Genomic DNA, 15,350 nt, shown 5'->3' on the forward strand with positions numbered 1-15,350 from the left:
GGGACAACCTGTGAGTCCTTGATCCACAAGCTCAGCTGTGTGAAGCCCCGGACCACCCATGACCTGCTCGACATCGCCACGAACCACGCCTTCGACGAGGAGGCGGTCGGGGCAGTCTTCAGCGGAGGTCAGGACAAGGCCAAGGCCAAGCGCAGGACCAAGGTGAAGGCCCCTCCACACAAAGGGGCAAGTAGAATAAGAAGGATCGGCACCGACCGGCCAACCTAGCCTTGGTCGCCACGACCGATCATGCGGGCAAGCAGCCCATGTAGGGCCAACCCAACCACTTCGACAAGCTCATGGAGAGTCCATGCACCAACCATGCCTACCCCATCAAGCACCTCTATAAGGACTACAAGCTCCTCAAGTGCTTTCTGTGATAGGCCAGCAAGCCAAAGGAAGGGAAAGGCAAGGAGGAGGCGGCCAAGAAAGGAGGCACGGCGGGCAAGGATGATGACGGCTTCCCAGACCCTAAGGAATGCCTCATGATCTTTAAGGGATCTGACGCCATCCACTCCAAGCGCTAGCACAAGGTATGCTATAGAGAGGCATGTGTCATCGAGTCAGCCATCCCCTCTTCCTTAGCTGCTCGGACTCCCCGATCACTTTTGATCAGAGAGACCATCCTTCCCACATCACCTGACTGGGTCACTATCCGCTCGTCGTCGACCCCATCATCCGTAAGAAATGCCTCACCAAGGTGCTGATGGATAGAGGCAGTGGCCTCAACATCCTCTACGTCGACACCCTTGACGCCATGCGCATCCTCCGATTAGAGCTCCGTCCAGTGAGCTCTCCCTTCCATGGCGTGATCCTAGGGACGTAGGCGTACCTGCTTGGGCAGATCGACCTGCCCATCATGTTTGGTGACCGAGCCAACTTCTGCTCGGAGGTCCTCACCTTCAAGGTGGTGGACTTTCCAGGGTCCTACCATGCCATCTTGGGGTGGCCATGTTATGCCATGTTCATGGTGATCCCCAACTACACCTACCTCAAGTTGAAGATGCTGGGACCGAACAGCGTCACCACCGTAGGTAGCACCTTTTCGCATGCCTACACGTGCGACCACAAGCATTACAAGCTCGCCACCACCGTCATCAACTCCACCGAGCTCCCAGAGCTCGGGAATTCATCGACTCTAGCAGTCCTAGACTACAACGAGCCGACCTCCTCGAGTGCCTTCCACCCGATCGAGGAAACCAAGGCGGTGGGGATCGACCCCACCGACCCAACCAAGACGGTATGGATCGGGACCCAGCTCCTGGCCAAATAGGAGAGCGAGCTCGCTGACTTCCTACACACCAATCGCAATGTCTTCACATGGAAACCTTCTGACATGCCGGGCATACCAAGGGAGGTCACCGACCATGCATTATGCCTTGTCCTAGGCTCAAAGCCTACTAAGCAACGCCTATGTTGCTTTGACGACGAGAGGCATAGGGCCATAGGCAAGGAGATCACCAAACTCCTGGCAGCCAGATTCATCAAAGAGGTATACCACTCCAATAGGCTAGCTAATCCTATTCTTGAGAAAAAGAAGACTGGGAAATGGAGAATGTGTGTTGATTACACTGGCCTCAACAAGGTGTGTCCAAACGACCATTTTCCTTTGCCATGCATAGACCAGATAGTCGACTCCACCTCAGGATGTGAAATCCTCTCCTTTCTGGATGCCTACTCAGGCTACCACTAGATCACAATGAAAGAGTCTGACCAGGTCATGACTTCCTTCATCACCCCTTATGGTTCGTACTGCTACATAACCATGCCTTTCGGTCTGAAGAACGCTGGCACCACCTATCAACGGTGCATGCAGCGATGCTTCACCAACCAAATTGACTAACCCGACCAACCTGACCAAGTTGAGTGGCCAAAACCAACAATCATCGTCTATGTAGATGATGTAGTGGTGAAAATGGCTCAAGCTAGCAACCTAATCGCAAACTTGGCCACAACATTCACAAACCTTTTGAAGGTTCAGCGATAAATTGAATCCTTAAAAATGTGTTTTCAGGGTTTCGAAGGGGAAGCTGCTCGGATACTTCATGTCCGAGCGCAGCATCGAAGCCAACCCTGAAAAAATCATGGCCATCTCCAATGTGGGCCCTATACACAACATCAAGGGCGTACAGAGGCTCATCGGCTATTTGGCCGCCCTGAGCCAATTCATCTCCCGACTAGGCGAACGGGGGATGCCTCTCTACAAACTTCTTAAGAAGACAGACGCATTAGTATAGACAGAGGAGGCAGAACAGGCTTTGGAAAGCCTAAAAGCATCACTGATGTTGGCCCTAATCCTCGTCGCTCCTAAATGGGGATAACCCCTCCTCCTCTACATCGTGGCAAACAACCACGTTCTGTGCGTCGCCCTCGTCATCGAAAGGGAGGAGCCAGGACACACCCTGAAGGTCAAACGACCGGTGTACTTCGTCGGTAGGTACTCACCGATGCCAAAGTTCGCTACCCCCAAGTTCAGAAGCTTCTATACGTCATGCTGATGGCAACCCAAAAACTCCTACACCACTTCACCGACCATGAGGTCATGGTGTCACCTTGTACCTGCTAGGAGACATTGTCCGCAATCGCGATGCCATGGGACAAATCTCTAAATGGGCTCTCAAGCTCATGGGTCATGAAATTAGGTATGTCCCCCCGCACCGCTATCAAGTCTTAGGCACTCGCTGATATCATCGCTGAATGGACGGAAGTCTAGCTCCTAACCCCGAACGTCACCCATGAGTACTAGACAATGTACTTTGATGGGTCAGTCATGACACCCGGCTCAGAGGCTGGAGTGGTTCTGATCTCCTCGGATGGGAGCAGACTCCGCTACATGATCTGTCTCTATTTTTTAACCTCAAATAACATTACAGAGTATGAGGCCCTCATCAACGGACTGTGCATCGCCATCGAGCTCGACGCCACATGGCTGTATGTCCATAGCAACTCAGAGTTGGTCATCAACTAAGTCATGAAGGAGTCCTCCTGCAAGAGTCCTCTCATGGCAGCATATTGCCAAGAGGTGCGCAAGCTCGAGGACAAGTTCCGAGGGATCAAACTTCATCATGTCCCTCGAAAGGACAACGATGCCGCTGATTTCCTAGCAAAATTGGCTGTCAGGCGGGTTCCATCTCTAGATGGGGTCTTCATCAACGATCTCCATGAGCCGTCTGCCCATGTTCTGGAGGATCCGATCTAGACGCACTCCAACACCAATTTAGCACTCCAGGGCTCCAACCTCCTAGCGTGCCCTAACCCCGACCAAGTGCTCGGGGGCTCCGACCTTAGTGCCTCCATGGCAATGTTGTCTACCGACGTTGCTGTGATGGCACTCGATCTAGTTGACTAGAGAGCACCATTGATCACCTACCTCCTCAAGGAGGTTCTCCCACCAGAAAGGACTAAAGCACGACAAATCACTCGACGTGTCAAGATGTTTGTCTCCATCGGTGATGAACTTTACAAGCAGAGCCCATCGAGGAGTACTCATGAAGCGCATCCTGATCGACCAAGGGAAATAGCTTCTCCTCGAAGTCCATGCTGGAATCTATGGACACCACATGGCCCCAAGGTTGCTGGTCGGGAAAGCCTTTCGCCAAGGTTTTTACTGGCCCACTGCGCTGCAAAATGCAGAGAAGGTTGTCCGTAGGTGTGAAGAATGCTAGTTCCATGCTCAACAAACTCATCTACTAGCATAGGAGCTTCAGACCATCCCCATCACCTGGGCATTCATGGTCTGGGGTCTCGACATGGTCAGACCCCTCAAAAAGGCCCTGGGCATCTTCACTCACCTACCTGTAGCGGTGGACAAATTCACCAAGTGGATAGAGGCAAAGCCCATTACCAATATCTACTCGAAAGAGGTGGTCAAGTTCTTCCTCGACATCATCTATCAGTTTGGTGTTCCAAACTGTATCATCACCAACCACATAACAAAATTCACTAGGAAGAAGTTCCTAGACTTCTGTCATAGATACGGCATCAGGATCGATTGGGCCTCGGTCGGACACCCATGTACCAACAGTCAAGTCAAGCGGGCCAATGGTATGGTCCTCCAAGGACTCAAGCCCAGCATCTTGGACCGACTCAAAAAATATTCTGGGTAATGGATTACAGAGGTCCCAATGATCCTCTAGAGCCTAAGAATGACCCCAAACTGATCCACAGGGTTCACCCCTTTCTTCCTCGCATATGGAGCTAAAGCAGTGTTTCCCTCTGACCTAGATCACGGTGCCCTGAGAGTAAGGGACTTCGACCAAGACTGAGCCACAGAGGCTTAGTAGGACATGATCGACCTGCTCAAAGAGGCTCATGAGATGACCATCATCTGCTCCGCTCATTACCAGCAAACTCTCTGTAGGTACCATGAAAGAAAAATCAGGGGGAGGATCCTCGAGGTCGGTGATCTCATACTCTGAAGGACGCAGACAACCAAAGAGAAACATAAACTCTATCCATGATGGGAAGGACCTTACATGGTGGCCGAGGTGATCCAAATGGGTGCCTATCGGTTGAAGGATGACAACGGCAACATTCTCACCAACACATGGAGCATCGAACAGTTACGTCATTTCTTTCCCTAAAGCTCGGTCTTACCATTTCTTTCCATTCAATGTTTGCTCCTATAGCACCCTAGCCCAAGCACTCTCGGCCAGGGTCGCTCAGGGGCTCCATAGGGGTGTGATACCACCCTCCTTTTTTACTATCATTGAGTAATACTTTTTGTCCAAACAAAAGGGCGTCGCCCAAATGAAAGGGCATTTCGTTCCTTTGATTACCCTATGTAACTTGCATTTTAAACTCCCAACCAATCACACCCCGCCATAACCTACGGTTATGAGCAGCTAAGCATCATGGGCCATGCCTAGGTTCTTAAGGTTGCAGCCTATGGGTCAACAGGCAGGTGCAAAAAGGAAAGGACAAAAAACAAAGCTACGCTAGGGTAAAAACAAGGGTGGATCGGACAAGCTTCCCCTCATGAGTTATTTCATCACAAAATGAACTTAAAATATTCACAAATGTAAAGTTGTTCACATGGGGGCTCCCCCCATGAACTCATCTCTTACATGAACTGACTATTTTTACTCTAACCCTATTATGGCCCACCGATGACATCGGCTGATGGTACGGTTGACGAGGATGAAGGCAGCTCGCTTTTGGTTGGGATGACATTCGGCTCGGTTGGGGGTAGGACGACGCTCGCCTCCGACCTGGTATCCACTCCCTCCATAGGCTAGACAACATCTTCCTGATGCATGTCTTTAGCCATGGTCGAACAGCGAGCCTCCATCACCCAGTGCGTGGTGACCTGCTTGGTGACCATCTATGCATATGGCACCAAACTCTCCCCTAGTGCATAGATTTCATCTGTGCTCCACCCATCAGTGTATCCTCTATAGATGGACACGGAGTCCAGATCAAGGTGATGGGTCACCACCAAGGTCAACACCCCCGACATCCCGTAGAACATGCCGTCGGAGATGAGCGCCCGAACTTCATTCGGGACCTCCACCAGCTGGACGGTGGGTGTACTGGCACTCGATCCCAACCCAAACACCTTAGAGATGACCACCTACGCGATGTTGTGAATCTAGTCGAGCTCTCCCTCAAGAGCACGTCGCTCCTCGAGGGACTAGGCTAGCGCCTTCGCTCCCTGATTGACCGTCACTTTGATGGTCTCCAGCTCTTGCTCCAGAGAGCCGATCTTTCCACCTAGTTCAGGGAACAGATGACAAATTCATAAGCAAAGGAAAGGAAAAATCAAGGCATCAACCGAGGGCGGAATAGATACATACCAAGGCGGGTGCTTTCAAGAATGGAGAGCCCTTCCTCTTGTTGGGTCACTCTCTCGAGCAGTCGAGCATTCAACTCCTCTACCTCGAGCATGTGCCCTCAGAGCGCAACCGCTTCTTGTTCAGCATCAGCATAGGCCTTCCACTCTGCTTCTAGAGCATCCAAGAACTTCTAAAGCACCGCCTCGGTTTCTACCAAGTGGACCTTCATCGTGTCGAGTTCTCACTCGGCAGCAGTCGCCCGCTCGACCGCATGTAGTTCCGTCGCTCGTGCTCCCATCGTGTCGGTTGCTTGGTTTTGAGACTCATGGCGGGTGGACTCTAGCTGGTGCCTAAGCTCATTGACCTGCCATGATGCCATTGCTTCTTGCTCCATCCAACCATGCTCCTCCTAAAGAAATTAGGACTTATGGATCGACATCATCTCTAGATCCTGTGAGACAAGAAGTAGGCATGCTAAGACAACCATTGAAAGGCCAAGGAGTCAAGGACAACACCAAAAACACAGACAACTTACCTCTACAACACATGGCAGGTCGACTATCATGACCTGATGGGTGAGCTCAACCCTCTCCAAGGCCTCCTTGAGCCTCGCCTGGTAAGAGCGAGATCGAACTCCATCGACAGTCCTCTCTCCCCGAGCAGGTGCTAGAGCTTCACCTCCTCCTTGTCACAAAGGATGAACCGGGCCTTTCCTGGCTTGCTGGGGTAAGGCCACACCAGCTCATGAGTCACCCTCGACCCGCTAGAAGATCCAGCCATAGCAGTATCATGCGACGACTAGATCATCACCAACTCCCATGATGGCGGGATGGCTGATGACTCCACCCTAGTGTCTTCCTCATTAGAGAAGGGGATGTCCACCGCTAGGACTCCATGGCTCACCGCTGGCTGCTCTACCTCTGGCCTAGTCGTGGTTCCTCTGGACCCCTCTAGCTCTGATGAGGCGGGCAAACAATGCGCTCCTCCACCAAGTGAGGTATGGAGCCCAATTTCCTCCTCTCCTCCTCCGTAGCCATCGAGGAAGGGACCGTGAGAGTCACCTCCGACCCGACCTCCATCGTCACCATGGAGATCACTGCCATCACCGTCGCTACCGCTGCTACTGTGCTCGCGATCGGCCAGGAAGATGCAACCCCCAGTAAGGAAGGCCACATCACCAACTTGCTTCCTCTGCCACTCATCAAGACCCGCCACAGGCTGGGTCTCCACTCCTCTCGCATGGGAGGTGGGGAAATAAGCGTAGGTCAGTCGTACCCAAAAACTCAACTATGAGAGCAAAAGGGAGCATGAATGCATACCTAGACAAAAGCGGTAGAGCCCTAAAGCCTCAACCAGCTAACAACAAGCTGACCAGACGAGGATTGCTTGTGGGTTGCGACCCGTACCCCCTCGCATCGGCTGAGGGAGGAGCCAACCCAATAGTTGGTCCCCGATCGGCCTGCGAACGGTCGTGACCACCAGCTCATGGCAAAACCATTGGAGCAACTAGCGGGGCATCTCCTCCTTAGGGGTCGCACACATGTGTCGACCTCAAAGACGTAGGGGAATGATCACATCCCCCCGATCGACTGGCGTGCTCCACCACACTCAGAGAAGGGGGGGCGTGAAGCTAACGATGCCTCCGAAGGGCACGGCAACTGCGCCCGCTTACCCTCTCATTCGAGGGTGGTGTCTTCACTCATAGTGTGCTTCCTCAACTTAGGAATGTCATCATGCATCTCCACATCGTGCCCACTACCAACGGATGTAGCCGCGGGCTCACGGTGCTCCACCAAGGTCACAATAGCGCCCCTGACTCCTTCGTCCTCTAAGGCACTCATGTCATCACCCATCTCCAAGGGTTCCTCCAACTTGAGCTTTACCTCCATGTCACTCTGGCTCCCCCCCCCAGACCCATCGGTTGATCTCCTTCTCCTTATCGAACCTCCTATAGGCCTTCTCAGCTTTCTTCTTCTTGGCAAGCGTGGCCTCCCTCTAGGTAGCTTGCCGAGCTGCACCTTCTAGTCCTCTTGAAAGATGCGGCTGGGATTTATAGCCCATGAGTCCCTTTGAAATGGGCAACTCAAAATCAATCAAAACATCAAAATAAGGAGGATAAGGTCACAAGAAAAAAGCAGACCAAATTGGATAGCTTCATGGCATGGAGGGGTTCAGGCGTCCCTTCAAGGGAATTTTTATCCCTCAACTATAGCACCTGATCGAGATGACTCTAGACTTCATCCTTTGGCAACTCCTCTGGCGACGCACGATCGGGATCCACCAAGCCAGAGTATTCCCACATCGGCCACGTTCTCTCTGCCAACGGGGTGACCTAATGGTAGAAGAAGGTATGGAAGACCCGCAACCCATCAAGGCCATGCTGCACAAGCCTCTAAAGCTTTGTCTCGATAACCTCCAACTTGTTCTGCCGATCGGCGAGACCCCACGACCAGCTTTCCCTCCTCTCTGGCCTTTTTTCCGGTGAATGTTGGGAATGGTGCCTCCGTTGGGTTCCTGATGTAGAACCACTCACCATGCCATCCCCCATTGGAGTCATAGGGGGAGTACATAGGGTAGGGGACTGATAGCTTTGGCTTCTTCTACAAGGCAAATACCCCAACCGGTGCAATTCTAGGCGGCTTCCCCTCAGATAGGGCTCGCCCACTGAAGATCCGCCGGAAGAGGTCCACATATGGCTCCATCCTGAGGAAGGCCTCACAGACGATGACAAAGCCAATGATGTGTAGTACCCCAGTCGGGTTGAGGTACTACAACTCTAGGCCCCACTCATTGAGGAGCCCGCGTAGGAACCAGTGCGAGGGATACCCAAGCCCGAGCTCATGGAAGGCAAGGAAGGAGATGACATCATTGGGCTGGGGTTGTGGAACAACCTCCCCAGTGTAGGAGCCCTCCAATGTGCCACCTCCTTTGATGGGAGTAGCCCCTTGTCGGCGAAGGTGGTCAGCACCTCCTCATCCACATTGGAAGGCCTCTAGTTCGACATCGCGCCTCAGATTTATGAATGAATCTATGAGTTCTCCTCTCCCTCACTCTACCCTCCTCTCTCCTAGAAACCACCATGGCACATGAACAGACTTGGCGTAAAGGAGGAAGGAGGACCGGCAGCGGTTGAAGGAAGGCAAAAGAATGGGAGGAAAATCCTCTCCCTTCCCCCTATTTAATATACAAAGGCGTGTGGCAGGACATGGCCCCTAGCAAATGGGACGTGCCCTGCCCGACAAAACATCGCCTGGTTAATGGGACATGGCTTGGGCAGGGGCCACCACTACCGCAACCCGGGCAGGGTTTGGAAGGGCCCACCAACGGAATCTCCATCGAGGAGAGGCCAATGAGTCACCCAGGTTGATCGAACAGCTCGAGCGGCTATCGGGAGACAGGTAAGGAGTAGTGGGATGCTCCATGCGGGTTATGCTGACCCCATCATGAACGATGGATATAGATCCCATTCAGACATATCCAATAGGAGCTCCCCAGACCCGTCACTTGAGCCATCGAGGTAACTTTACCAAACCCATTTTTTTATTTTTTTGTGCATGATCATTCATTCATCCATTCTCATGCATGCATTCATACATTCATCCATTCATTCATCTCATACATCCAAGCATTGCACATGCACTTGTTGCATCACAATGCTTTGTGTTGCGTCACGAAGTGGTAGTCACCTCATTCGATATGAGTGACGACAGATCGGGGTTCAAAGGCCGGCCTGCAAAGGGCTTGAGGCCGCCTCACATCAAATAGACCTAAGAGAGAAAACATAGATGAGCCCCAGTGGCCCTCGCTCGATTCGCTTAGAAGCAGACAGGGTCATCTCAACCTTCTTATTCGATCCTGACCTTGAGCCATGCCCACAAAATCTCCATCGAGGGAAGGCCAGCGGGCCACCTAAGTCAGTCTCTAGAATGGCTGGGCATCTACCGGGAGGTGAGTTAAGGAGAAGTGGAATGCCATATGAAGGCTATGTTGACCCTGTTATGAACGACGGACCCGGATTCCACTCGGATGTACCCGTTATTGAGCTCACCGAGCGTGTTACTCGAGCCATAGAGGCAAGCAACGTTAGCTCAACCTCTCTAGTTGTGAAAACCACGGATGGGGTAATGCATGAAACTGGACTGACCCCTACCAAGCCCAATGGCGCTTGGGGGGCTCAGGGGAACCAACCCTGCCTTAGGAATCCACTCGAGCCATCGAGGTTGCAGTCGGAATAGACACGAGCAAAATACCCCAACCGAAAGGAACACAAGAGTCCATAGCCCTAGAAAAGAGTACCAAGGTGCTTAGCCTCTAGCCGATTCTTTAGCCGGTTGTAGGCTTGGGGGCTATGCTGTGGCAGAACCGCCTAATCTAATGCCTCCCAGGAGTACTTGTCTTCTATTAGACACTAAGTACCTAAGGGAGGACACCAAATTACACGGTTCTGTTGGGCACAACCTAAGGGAGAACCCAAAAATCTATATTTTCCATCAGGATCACAAATGAGAGAATAAAGCTTATATCATTGTTTCATTTCTTACATCACTTTCCATGTAACATCAGAGTATAATATTTATCATTTATAATAGCGGAATATAAACATGTGATCAGAGTTTTTAACAATTTAATTTAATAGCGGAATATAAATAGATGAACAGAGTTACAGCGGAAACAACCATCTATTCATGTCATGATGAGCATTGATATATAAACTATGATAACAGATTATAAAACTTTCGTTTATCAAAACAACATTTAGTGAGAGTTATAAATAAGACTATGATCGCAGCATAAAGTAATCATCGTTGAGCCCACCAGGAGATATCCACACACAAGAGTCAGCTCTAGCATCCGCCTATCACCTGCAACAGGGGGAAATAAAACCCTAAGTACTCAATTGTACTCAGCAAGACTTACCCGATAGGAGAAAAGAAAAGACTCAAAGGATATGCAAAGCTATCTAGTTTGTGGGTTTATTGCATCTACAGAAAGCATTACTAAGCGTGTGTCCTTATATTCGATTTTTATTAGCAGTCGCATTAGTTTCTTAACCAACCATTCTATGTAAGCACATGTGCTACTTTCAAGTAGGTGGTAAGCAATCATATTTCCTTTTACCATCTTTCATTTTCCAGTTCTTACTATGGTGCTAGAGTTTAGACAAGCAGTACTGGATTGCCCGGCGATTCATGAATTAAGGTGCCCAGCTAGGTACCCAGAAAACACATGCCCTGCTTGTACCCTAGGCACTAGCAGGACCAACCCACTACCCTCCTATCACAGGGTTCAGGTCCCCATCCAAACTAGGACTCCAAGCCCTCGCCCCTGAGTCCTAGACTCAGTGCAGTGCAAGGACCGCCACCTAAAAACCACCCTAACAGTCGTTCTGAAAAGAGCCGGAACCCATTCCAAGAGAGTAACAAGTCTTCCCTACACCTATACACAAGTATGTGCTCGGGATGATGAGTCTGTGACTTGCCTAGCGTCCATTGCAACGGTCGGTCCTTAACCAACATAGACAGGGAAAATAGTGTAACCAAGCTATGTCCCGTTGGCTGTAGGATACAACCTCTTACACCCACCAATACCCAAACCATATCGTTGCCCGGTCTCCCTTTTTCTTTCCACCATTTTATATATTCCAAGTGATAATAATACAGTAATATATTTCCTATCTCTCATGAGTGACAGGCAATCACTCGACTTCTATAGGAGTCCTGTAGCATAGCAATCTACATGATCATATCATACTAGTAAGACTCATAGGATAAAGATATATATATATATATATATATATATATATATATATATATATATATATATATATATATATATATGCAAGTGGGTTTTATTCAACTCCTTAAAACTTAATGCACAAATATAATTTGAAGTGCAGAAAGGTAGGGGTTATGCACCGGGGCTTGCCTGGGTAAAATATAACCAAAAGTTAGCATTCCATCTTGGTGACACGATCATCGAGACACCATCTTTTCTGATACTCCAGATGATTCCATCGATCCACCATCGTTCCTATTATGATATGCAATGCGGTGCAGAGATGATGCAATAATTAATTAACAAGGCAACAACAACTCTTAAAACTGAGTACATACTACGAACTGACAAGCTAGCTCTAAGGACTAACGTACTAATCTACGTGTCAATATTGTCAAGAAAGGTGTTATTTCCCAACAAGTGTTTTTAGTTATACGATTCCATGGTGTTAACAAGTGTCCTAAAGTGCTATTGTAGTAATAATATTCTAAGAACATACATTTTATATTTCTATTTTCTTTAAATTTTATTTCAAGCATTAAACTAGTATTCACAAGCTAAATTAATACTCCAATCATCCAGTACCTACTGAACATAAAATTCTTACTAGAGTACAAACATAGCAAGGTTATGCTACTATAAAAGTTTCCTAGCATTTGGAGCATAAGAACTATTTTAATTACTTACAACAAACCCTAGAGTAATTTTTAAGACAATTATTTTGCACTAAAGCATATGATTTTATGTGTTCATAGTGTAGTACAATCTGTGTAGAGTTCAACAAAACTAGATTTACCATTTTATGATTTTTATTTGATTTATTATGGATTTTACAAGTTTCAGCCATTTCAAACAAAAACTAGAAAAAGAAAAGGGCGAAGGTCGGGCGGGTCATGGAGGCGGAGAGTGAAGGAGCAGACGCTGGAGGTGAAGCATCGTGGAGCAGCCGGACCAGTGCGGGGTCGAGAGGCTCGTGCGCGCTTGGGTGTGTGGTGGCCGACGACGGGAGCATAGCCATGGTGGCGCTGGCAGGAGGACTCCTCGGCTCCGATGGGGCAGCGCGCTCGCGCGTGCGGTGGCAGTGGTAGAAGCGGCCATGGTGGGTGTGGAGGAGCGAGGCGAGGCAAAGCCGCGCGTGGCTTCAGTGAGCGGGAGGCTAGCGGTGGCGGCCAACCTCGGGCTCGCATAGGACAACGCTGCGGGGCTGTAGGATCAGCGTGGGCCAAGGAGCTCGCGCACCCCCAAGCGCACATGTGAGGGGTAGGGCAACGACGTGTGCGGCCATGGTGTGCTACGGGGCAACAGGCAGGTCACGGTCCGGCCGAGCACTGCTAAAGCACTAAAGTTTGTTACTCGATATTTTAAATGCAACAAAAATCATACTATGAATTTACTTAAGTACTATATACTAGTCGTATAGTAATTTTGTTTATAAAAATTGTTTTTCATGCTCAATCCAACAGAACAAGCCATTCGCCATTTACTCGCTAGAATCGTTATCGGACATTCCTAAATACCTTTACGCACTGAGTAATTTAACTTGGGTGTTTATTCGAGTCCACAAAACTAAGTCACACAGGATTCACCTATCGCTTCAAGTATGTTTTAAATAAAAAAAATCCAAGAAACTCGCTTTGGAAATTTTTCTTATGCCTAAATCTCGGTGCTAAATGAGCTCGTAACACCAGAGGTGTTACAACAAACCCCCCTTAAAAAGAATCTTGTCCCAAGATTCAAAGCAAGAACCAGAAGAGGGGAAAACGCAATTACATTTTGTAGATCAGAGATTACACGAAAGATTACACGACTTCGAATGCTAAACCACACAGGAATTAGAAGATACATGGTTAAGAGCAACCTAATACAGTAGAGACTTAATCCAGAAGTCAAGATAGACGAGGGCAATGGAAAAACAATAAGATAATGAGTATCCAAAACATGGCGTATAACCAACAGATCCAGAAATAGGAGACTGAGAAGTCAAACATCATGAACCCTAAGACCAACTAACCAAAGGAAACATGAACTTCTTCGGAAACCTGATCCTTTCTTCTCAGATTACACCATCACCTCCTACTGATGAACCTAGTTCCATGAACGATGACTAGATCTCATAGCTCTACTCCGAATGCGAGGGGAATGGGGATGAAGAAAGAGAGCAAGGACCAAGGGTATCTTATAGTGGTGAACAGAGGTGGAACGCAACACACAGGAAGTGGAGAGGGCGTGGATGGGATACATAGATGAGTCATGTTGTGGGGATAAACATGGCCATGGTGTGCTCCCTACGCCAACGAGCAGAGGGGAAATAAAGGAGGGGACATAAGAGGGTGCGCTCATCGAGGGAGGCGTGTGGGTGGTTGTGTCCCCAAAAGAATAAAGAAGGGAGGGGGAACGAGGGTCTGGTACAGGGACGAGGGCGTGGGGTCGAGAGCTGACCAGATGCTAGGAAAAGGAGAAATGCACAGTGCATGAGGACGGTGAGTATGACACGATGCCACGGCCATGCGAGAATGGGGTGCTAATGGACCCAACACAGACAATGTCCGCAGGGCACATAGCAAAATAACCTAGCAAGAGTAGCACGGTTAGGCTAGACACAGGTCTTGGGACATGACGTCCACTCAGGTTTTTACAATCACTCCTGGTCTTGGGACATGACGTCCACTCAGGTTTTTACAATCACTCCTGACTACCCATGGCTAACTCTTTCCCTAGTGTTCTTCTTTCCTTCCCTTCCTTGTCCATAATATGCACCAACCTTTGTATGAACTGAGCTCACCACATACATGCTTCCTCCAAAATCACCTCCTCTTATTTACTTTGAGAGAACACTATTTCATCAACCCATTGTGGATTTCTCATTTGAACACCTGAATATTTCCAAGGAATATTTTATATCAAAAGCGGTATGGCAGTGTAACTTGGTAAAGGTACTTGGTCAACAACCTCGATACCAGCATGTGCCGTGCAGCGTCGCCATGTGGCAGCTGTTCCACAGGGGGCCCTCAGTTTTGTCGCGGCACCATAAGCTATTAACTAGGCAACTACTACCAACTTACACGCAATGAAGGCGATGGGGTCATAGACCATAGAGTAAGAGGGGTATTGCAAGGGGAGATTCAAACAACAAGGGTTCCTTTCACAACAAGGAACAAGAAATTCAAATCCAACAACGGATTGGATTTAAAGAGATTCAAGTGTTCTGCTGGGACATCCACAATTAGTCGATACAGTGTCCTATGTCATCCAATCACGGCTGGTCTGCTGGTATTTGAATGGCAACTTCTCTTGTAACCCTCTTAACATCATCCTTGAAAACCGTAAGCACGTCAAACAAGCTTAAGGGTAGATGGACGCAATAAACACCGTGAACTAAACAAAATGCGCATTCCAATGGTCTTATATGGGTACATCATATAGGCACTCAGTCTCTCATTCATGACACATCCTTCACCTTCCCTATGGTCAGACTACCTCAACACTATGGATGAAAAACAATGGCAAGAGTACAATACTGGAGAACAGCGATGAAAAGCATTACTACTACGGGTATAACATCCCAAGGTAACTAATCTACTCTGGACCACGCATCTTCATTCCCGGGCATGGCGGATTTTTCTACCACCCTGGCTATGGATCTACCTCCTCTCTAGGCAAAAGCTGAGTGAGAGGAATCAAGGGCTCTACTTTTGACACTTCCGAAGGTGGAGGTGCTGGCGGCACTGCAACACCGGTTCTCCATCTTTCTAGCAGGTGGAAAGGGATCCCCTCCATGATCAAGGGATCATGCCATTCTAT

At 49.1% G+C, this 15,350-nt stretch overlaps 1 protein-coding gene across 1 annotated transcript; it reads left to right on the forward strand.

The window, feature by feature from the left end:
• Nucleotides 1-859: 859 nt before the first annotated feature.
• Nucleotides 860-1,273, forward strand: LOC136526640 (uncharacterized). Its single transcript, XM_066519241.1, has one exon. It carries the CDS (start codon nucleotides 860-862, stop codon nucleotides 1,271-1,273), a length of 414 nt encoding a protein of 137 aa, XP_066375338.1.
• The last annotated feature ends 14,077 nt before the right edge of the window (nucleotides 1,274-15,350 follow it).

The sequence above is a fragment of the Miscanthus floridulus genome, chromosome 19 (genome assembly GCF_019320115.1).
Source record: "Miscanthus floridulus cultivar M001 chromosome 19, ASM1932011v1, whole genome shotgun sequence".
Lineage (NCBI taxonomy): Eukaryota > Viridiplantae > Streptophyta > Magnoliopsida > Poales > Poaceae > Miscanthus > Miscanthus floridulus.

What these genes read in the sequence shown, in the direction of transcription:
- LOC136526640 (XM_066519241.1), top strand. Translation starts at nt 860, where the DNA reads ATGTTTGGTGACCGAGCCAACTTCTGCTCGGAGGTCCTCACCTTCAAG.